The 8,837-nt window shown below is 42.1% G+C and overlaps 1 protein-coding gene across 2 annotated transcripts in view; it reads left to right on the top strand.

The window, feature by feature from the left end:
• Positions 1-8,837, top strand: part of KMT2C (lysine methyltransferase 2C) — a 287,322-nt gene that overhangs the window by 94,688 nt on the left and 183,797 nt on the right. For both annotated transcript variants that reach the window (XM_019530420.1, XM_019530412.1), the window contains exon 6: positions 745-854. In XM_019530420.1, the coding sequence (XP_019385965.1) occupies positions 745-854 (110 nt within the window). The remainder of the gene's footprint in view (positions 1-744; positions 855-8,837) is intronic.

Raw genomic sequence — 8,837 nt, 5'->3', positions numbered from 1 at the left:
CCACCCCTTCCCCTGCAACAGACTTACCAGCTGGACACTGCTCTCCAAGCTGCTGGGCTGGTCACAGGCATGCTGCAGCTGCGCATGCACACTCCATTTATTGGTGATGTTATCAACCACATCAGCCAAAAATGCTGATTTGCCAATTAATGCCAATTTTCCTTTTATCAGTGTTTAATATGATATGGATGAATGTATCAGTGCACCTCTACACACTATATTTTGAGCTTTTAAAAAATTACTTTCTTGAGATGGTATCCACAGTGTGTGTTGGGTGCTTTCCACACAGATCTGATGGCATAGTGTCTATCCCCCCATGAGTTCATAAAACAGATAAATAGACAAGCAGTGGAAGGCAAAATCAGGTTCATTTTATAAAGGTTTACAGTGTGTGTTTGTGCAACCAACATGTATGCATGTTCTGATATCCAGAAGCTTTATGCTGAAGGGTATAAAATGTATTAATCCATATTAGTTTTTCAGCCTTTACATGTAAATAAAAAAATGCAGCGTGTTTTAACATTGTTACTAGAGAAATTTATTTTCTATTCTTGCCATAGCGATAAAAGACTCTTGGCTTAATCCTATAAGCAGTTACTACAGAAGTTAAGATCTATAGTCAGTAGCATTTGTAGGATCAGGTCCTGTATGCTCTGTAGGTTTTACTTCTAATGCTTCTCTTTTGAAGCCCAAGCAATGCTCGGCAGAGTTATAAAACTGTTCATTTCTTTCATAATGTATCAGGTCACTGCTGGGCTCATCACCGCTGTGCGGAGTGGTCATTGGGAGTATGCCAGACTGAAGAGCAGCTATTGGTGAACGTGGACAAAGCTGTTGTCTCAGGGAGCACAGAAGTAAGTAGAAAGAATTGAACGTGTCTCTGACTCCTGAAGGGGGAAAAAAAGTCTTCATGTAACAATATTGCTACCATAAATATCAACCCATAGAGCCCTATTTGACACCTGTGCTTACGTTCATAATAGTGCTTTACTGTGTAAGTACTCCTATAGAAATCTACTCTTCCATTGTTTTCAGTGGGGCAGTTTGTGAAGTAAGGTACAACTTGGGTTGGGTTTGGTTAGGAGAATCAATTCTGTGGGTACTAGACTCTGGAAAGGGGTTGGCAGTCAAAACAACAACAAAAAAGTCAAATTAAGATATGCCCTCTTTATTAAAATTCTAGCCACACCACTTTATATAATAAATGATAGAAATGAATATGGTAATGGAGTGCACAGTTGTCTTGCTTTTTTAAAAGCACTTCGTTAGTAGCAATGGTAACATAGATTGCAAGTTCTATTGCTTGCTTAGATACTGGGATAAATGTTTTGTTTTATAGTCTTCTAATTTAAAAAGCAAACTATTTGGTAACAGTGAATGCCTCATAAGAAGGCAGACTCCTCTCAGTGACATTTCCTTGGCTTGATGACAGAGCAGAACTGCTGCCTACCTGACTGAAAAGAAACATTTTAATCTATCTTTTGGAATGACACAAAAGCCTAGTGTGAAAGAACATGCAAAATTGGATACCAGTTTTTTATAAGAACAGAGGGTTTTTTTTCCTTTTTTGACTATTCCCCATTTGTAGCATTTTACATTTCTCTTTTTTTTAAATATTTATATTCTAAGCTTATATTAGCTATAAAAGTTTTCAGTGGGCTTAAGGGCATTTGTAAAGGAATAAACTAGAATGAAAAATACTGGCTTGGCTCTAATAGTTCTGAAAGATATTTTACTTCTAGGCATAGGAGAGGAGGCCAAGAAAAAATGTGTAAAAGAAAAATTAAAAATAGTTTGAAAAATTCTCTAATATATTGAATGGAGACATCTGTAATAAAGGAAAGTGAAGAAAAAGGGATACAGTTTTGTGTACATAGACATGCATACACACATGCATACTTCATGTGAAAAAAGACTGCATGACTTTTTTGTGTGTATATGCATATATCCTTTGGCAGTCCCTTGCAGTCAAGGATGATTGTCTTCCCTGATTGTCTTATCTGTGTGTTCAAAAATGACTGATGAGCCTCTCAGGGATCAACAGGCTCTACTGCAGCTTGGACATGTCACGAGGGTCCTGATGTTCCAGGTCCCAAAAATGATGGTGCGTCTTTGCTGGTATTTTCAACTGTAGTAAAGGTGATCCCACTGGATGGGATTATCCAGTCAGGACGAAATGCAGAATACTGTATTAGGCTATGTTTAGGGCACCTTTTCTAGCCCCCTCTCCACATGGGGTAAGCAGAGCGGATCCTGAAGGGGGCTGCTCAGTTGCAGTTACACCTTTCTCAACCATCTTGTCCAAGGTCTAGACAGTCTTCTTGTAACTGCTGCCTTTGTGCCAGCTCATGATTAGGAGCTTCCAGACATCACAATCCTACTCCCGCCACCATTAGCTGGTCACCAAAGGGCTTGAGGAATGTTTTTTTCATGGAGGATGTGTGTGCATGGCTTCTTTTATCATGGAGAAGCTGCTGCACATGAGCTTCCACACGGCTCTTGACAGTATGGGACCCTGATCCAGTGGCAAGGAGACCAAGACAACTGGGGATCTTGTTCTACTGCATCCTTCATCCACCTTCACAGCCGTTGATACTCTAATATCTTCTTCTGCCTGCTCCACCACTGAGGACTTGGCTGGGGGCTGGATAGGGTTTTTATAGTGGTGATCTGTACTTGCCATGTCACAGCACCGTCAAAGGATATATGTGACTTTTCAGGAGGGAAATCATTGCCATCTGCTGTCCTCACCGCATCCTGATGGAGCTGTTGCTGCTTGGTCCGTGAATGCTTATTTGTCAGAGTTACTCCTGCGTATTTCACGGCTAACCTTCCCTGAAGGTTATTGCACTGTCTGCCACCTGTGGACGCACTGGGTAGCAGTACAGCTCTGCCCCACAGATGTGTGTGTATACACAGACTTAATAACCTATTAATAACATAGGATGTAGGAACCTGGATGAGGATGCTCATGTGATAAACACTATACAAGCACGAGGGGAAAAAGACAGGCTCTGTCTCAAAGAGCTTACAAACTAATCATGATTAAGGTGACCATATGGATAGAGTTTGGCATGGGAGTACACAGTAACAATGAGACAAAACTGGTCAGCAGGCTCAGTGCACAAACGGCTTAACTTTTCAAAGCTTTTTTTTTTTTAAATTGGTGTTGGGATGTTTTTTTGTTTGTTTTTTGTAGGCTTCGTGGCCAAGGAGGATAATGGGAGCTTGTCTGATGTTTGCAGGGAGTTTCTCTCAAGCATAAAGGACAACAAGGGGAAAAGCATGAAGATGCTTGTTTAAAAATGTAATAAGTTCACAGAGGTTGGGGATGGAATGAGAAGTCCCCCCCCCCCCCCCACAAGGCTGTGCTGAAAGAGTGATCGTAGGAGCAGAAGCAGGAGGGGACAGAGTAAGAAAGCTAAGATTTGGGCAGGATTTCAAGAGGAAGAACATGGCCAACTTTCACTAAAGTGTCTGACAGGTCTGGGAATATGCGAACAAGGATGGAATAATGGGACTGAACTTTGCTAGAAAAGAAGGCGGCATTTTAGGAACTCGGACAGTGGAGGGCTGGGATGGAGTTTAGAGTTCTTCCAGTTTTTACTGGACTGATCAATGGGGCCAAACATGCGTGTTTTCATGCCACGATTGGAAAGAGCCAGAGGTGAGAGAAAGAAAGTAGTAAGATTTGGGTGTGATGGATGTCAAGAGTTGGGATAGGTGGTCACTGGGCATGTGCAAAAATTGGAACGTTAATGATAAATGTCTATGTCTGTAATGGGAGGAAAGAACTGTAGGATGAGACGTTGGAAGGTGAGTGATGGGAAGGGAGAAGGTAGCGTTATATTTTGTGAATGTTCTCTTGCAAGAAAGAGAGGAGGTTGAGTCGAAGGTAGCAGAGCAGGAGCTGAACTTGCAGGTGTGTGACCCAGCTAAGTTGGAGAAGTAGCATTGTGTAGGTAGGAAGATGGCAAAACTGAGAAAGGAGAAAATGAATCTGTAATGGGAAGAGTCAGTTTGTTCTCAGGATTTTCACCAGTGGTGGACCACAGCACAAGAACAGGAGCAGAGGAAGCAAATGCCAAAGTGAGTCAGGGCTGGTGTTGCAAGGAAGGACCTTTCAGTGAGTCAGGTGTGGAAGGAAATGTAGCCTGGAGAACATCAAAGCTAGTATCTGTAGAAGAAAGGGAAGAAAATCTTAGAGTAAGTCTAAAAATCATCAGTACCAATATGCTGAAAGGCAAGGGAAGACTGAGTGGTACAGCAAAGGCTAATGGGTGGTGCTGAAAAGGGCAAGTAATAATTGGAGTGAGGATACTCGGTGGAGAAATCAGAGCAGTGCTTGATAGTCAAGCAAATGTTTTGCGTGAGTGGCAGAATTGAACCAAGGCAGCCGGCAAAATGCAGGGGTGAAGGTGAGCAAACACGTGGCTAAAAATGTTAGTAACTTAGCAGTTACTAAGTCGAAGAAGTTACTAAGGATGAATGCAAGGGGAGGGAGGGAGTGAATGAGCCAGGAATAAAAATCAGAGGGGTTGGGGTGGATATAAAGCAATATAGTGGGGGAAGGGCAAGGGGAATGATGCAGGGCTGACTGAAAGAGGAGAAAGTGGGTAGAGGAGTCAGGAAGGGAGTGGAAATGAAAAAAAGCAAGAAAAGCTCAGCATCATTTACTGTCAGAGCCAGTGTGAGGCTTTTGGGTGAGAGAGACAGATATAAGAGAGCAACTGGAGTATCGGAAGAAGAGATGAAGGTTTCTGTGGGAGCCAGGAGCTGGCATAAGGCAAATCTCCAAATCATGTATAGCTGTGGTCTTTTTTTAAACAGGAGGTGGGCATTTTGTGTAATAGGTTGCAGTTACTGTGCATATTTTAGCTACTTCCAGGCATTCTGTCTGCCACGTTCTGACTCTGGTAATAATTTTCAGCACAGATAGAGTTCCCATAAAAAAAAATTAAAAAAAAAGCCTCTGCCATAAAATACCCGTCCTCCCCCCACCTTCATAGAATTCCATCACACAATTAAGATGTTCAAACGTCAAAGATTGAGGAATAGCCAGTTTTGGACAGGAGTTTGCTTTAAATCTGTCACAAATCATTGGGTTTGGAAATCAGTATGATGTGCTGAGCTTTTCTTGCTTTTTTTCATTTCCACTCCCTTCCTGACTCCTCTACCCACTTTCTCCTCTTTCAGTCAGCCCTGCATCATTCCCCTTGCCCTTCCCCCACTATATTGAGCCCAAGTTGGCCACTAATCTAAACTGGGAATCATTTTTCTAGTTAATATAGTGTCCTACAACAATGGACTACAAGAAATTAGACCTTAATTTTGTGACTTTGTGTACAGAAATTTTACGGTGCATGGTTATAAAATATATAAGAAGGCATTTCTTTTCTCTCAGAGGCATGTGCTGGTGTAGAGACAGTTCCTTACCCATTTAGGGTCTGGAAGCAGTCTCCTCAGTCATCGAGTCCCATACCCCTGTTATCATGGGCCCTATGTCAGATAATCCCTTTTATAAAGTGCTGAAGCTTTGTCTTAAAAGTAGCTAGGTTTTTATCTTTCACTTCTTCAGTCAGAAGGTTGCTTCAGCAACTTGCTAAGAACCATGTAATAACTAATCTAAATTTATTTATGAGCAGTTTATACCCAACTTTGTGCCATCATTGTCCCTTAGCTTAGATAGCTCTTTTCCCACCCTGATATTATTTATAGGCAGCAGCCATACACCTTCGTAACCTTCCTTTTGGTAGATTGCAGGAGCCAAGTTCCTCAAATCTCCTTCAGCGTGATAGGATCTGTATTTCCCTGGTGAGCCTAGTAACCCGTCTGGAGATCTGTCCTGCCTGTTCCTGTTCGCATTCGTCTCTCTTAAACATGAGTGATCAAAATTGCACATCGTATTCTAGATGAGATGTTGCCATTGCTTTGTAAGATGATATTAATCCTTCCCTAGCTCTGCAGAAAATGCCGTGGTCAGTATTTCCCAGGATCCTGTTTGCCCCTTTTGCCAGTTGCACAACATTGCTGATATCCTATGATCAGCTGGTATGCCCAGGCTGTTTTTGTCTTCAGTTGTCTCTAGTTGATGAACTCCCAGATTATAGCATCATTTTATTATAGGTTATAGCATATGGTCTCCAAGTATATGATCTTTCATTTTGTGCTTTTCAGTTTCGTCCAATTCCTGTTAGTCCAGTCCCCCAGGTTGCTCAGCTCCTTCTGTATGATATCTCTGTCCTCCTCTGTATTGATGGTGCATCCTAGCTCTGTCATTTGGCACACTTCTGTGCCAAGTACATTAATGAAAATATTAACCAAGACTGATCCTTCAGGAGCTCCACTAGTAACCTCTCTCTGGCCTGGTACTTCCACATTTAGCACCACCCATTGCCTTATCTCTCTTAGTCAGTTCCTTGCCCATTTCACAATTACTGAAAGCTTTGCTAAAACCTCACATGTGGCAAGGCATCACGTGCTTTACTGAAGTTTAGATAGCTGAAAACTAGTGCACTTTCCCTGCCTGGAAAATCAATTTTCTTGTCAAAGAAACTGTTGGGTCAGTCTCTCCCAGTCTGTTTTTACTAAAACCTTGCTGCCTTATTTTGCATTTACCTTTATTACTTTGAACTATTCTTTCCTTCAAAACTTGAATCCTTGCACACTGTTGACATTGGACCAATGGACTTCTGGTTGCCGAGAACATTATTTTTTAAGTTTTGCTATTTTCCAGACATGTGGTAACATCCCATCCTGATCAATTTGTTTAATATGGTTGTTACCCAACTTGTGATTTCATGTGCCAGTTCTTCCAGAATTCTGGGGTGCTATCTTGAGGGCACCGAGTTCCTGAGTTTTGCTTCCCTGTCCTACCTTACGTGCACAAGAGACGATTAAGAGTAGTAGTAAACATGGTGGTGTTCAACATGCAGTCCAGGGTGCTTTCATTACTCTAGGGGTTAGATTTAGAGCCTTGAGAGGGAGACTGAATTAGGAAAAGGAGGTGTGTTTTGGTTATGAATTGAAAAATTGTTTGTTTTGTTTTTTAACCATGTCCTGCTATTTTTAATCGGAAATGTTTTAATTACCCTTGTTGCTTTGGGGCTGGCACTAGGAGCAGAGCCTCACGAGCAGCCCCCAGAGTGGCTGAGCTCTGAGTCAGAAGCACTGCTCTGAACAGCTTCTCTTCTCTCCTGCTGCCTGTCTGCTGCTCAGGGGAAAGAAGAAGGAGGAAGGAGTGGGTCAGAAGTGAAGAACAAACAGCTTGTTCATTCTCTGATGCTGTAGCCTGACTACAGCCGTATGTATATATGTTAGAACTGCCTAGGAGCAAATCTTAGTTGGTCTACCTTATTATGAGCAAAGAGTTCATAGCTATGTTTGTCTGAAGTCGGGCAGAAGGTAGAGCACCTTACAGTTGCACCTTATAGACTAATTCAGAGGTATATAAGTTTTTGTAAGCAACACTTCACTTAAGTCAGACATTATGAAAAGACTTGCAGAGAGCAGGTGTTCAAACAGAAAGAGTGATTTAAATGTAAAGGATAGGGAAGAGGGAAGAAAAAGAGAAGGGGTACTTTCTGAGAAGCAGAGGTGGATTGAAGAGAAAAAAGAAACAGTAAACCCATAGGGTCATAGGGGTTAAGAAAGCTAATCCAAGTAATGGGATAAGAATCCAGAGTCTGTCTTTAGACCACGCTCAACACAATGCAATCCATGGATGATTTCTTGTTCTGCAGTCTCATGTTCAGTTTGGTTTTTAAAGTTTTGGTGTTTAAGAACAGCCAGTCTGAGATCAGAGATGGGCTGTCCCGGGAGGTTAAAGTATTCTTTCACAGGCTTATCTTTTTTTTTTTTTAATTGATGTCAGATTGGTGTTCAATACATTCTTTCACACAGGGAGGATCTCCCTGTCTGTTTGATGTAGATGGCAGAGGGGCACTGTAGGGAGGTGATGGCATATTTGATGTTGGTAGAGGAGCAGGTGTATGAGCCGTGGATCTTATAATCCGTGTTGTATGGTTTGGTGATGATGTGGTCTGTGTGGGTGAGGGGGCACAGCTGGCATGTTGGGTTCATTGCATAATTTCTTATCATGGTACTTGATCAACATTTTTTGGGCATTAAATGGCAACTGGTTATACCTGGAACACAATAGGCTTGTACCCAATATATCCCTCTGCACTCAGCACTCAGAGCAGCTCAGAGGGGAGTCCAGCACTACACCCATTGGGAACCTTGCAGAGGATTTGTGGGTGTTTCATATTCCCACTGAGTTTCCTGAGCAATGCCCAGCAAAGATCAATGCAGAGATGTCCTAGAGTATTGTCAGTGGCCTCTTGACATTTTTGGAATAAAGATGGGTCCTCAAGTTGAGCAGGTTTATATATTACACGCAGTAATATATTTTAGAAGCTCGCCAAAATATTTTTTCTATTTTTTGTATTTTTGTAGTACGTGGGATCCTCATCTAAAACTCTGTTGTGTAAAGTGCGAACAAATGTAAACCAAGAAGATTTATTCTGTCCAAAAGAGTTTCCAAGCAAAGCCTAAGAGAAGGCACAACAGAAGGTCAAATGCACACAGTGTTGCAGGGTGGGTGCAGGGGAGAGAAGCAATGAGACCATATTAGTCTCTATGAACATAGTGGTCTCAGCACGTTAGTTTATATAGCAGTTGTTCTGATCCTTTTTTGTATCAGAACCCATCTGTAATCCTTGATGATCAGTCCTGACCCAGTAAATGGTTTAAGCAGAAAAACAGCCCCCTGGCCCTGCTGGTGCCCCTCACTCCCAGCCCCCACAATGTGTGGGGTAGGGGGGTGTGGGCACAGG

The sequence above is a fragment of the Crocodylus porosus genome, unplaced genomic scaffold, assembly GCF_001723895.1.
Source record: "Crocodylus porosus isolate Cpor-Errol unplaced genomic scaffold, CroPor_comp1, whole genome shotgun sequence".
NCBI lineage: Eukaryota > Metazoa > Chordata > Crocodylia > Crocodylidae > Crocodylus > Crocodylus porosus.
The sequence above is the reverse complement of the archived record's forward strand: the minus strand, read 5'-3'. Positions and strand labels throughout refer to the sequence as shown.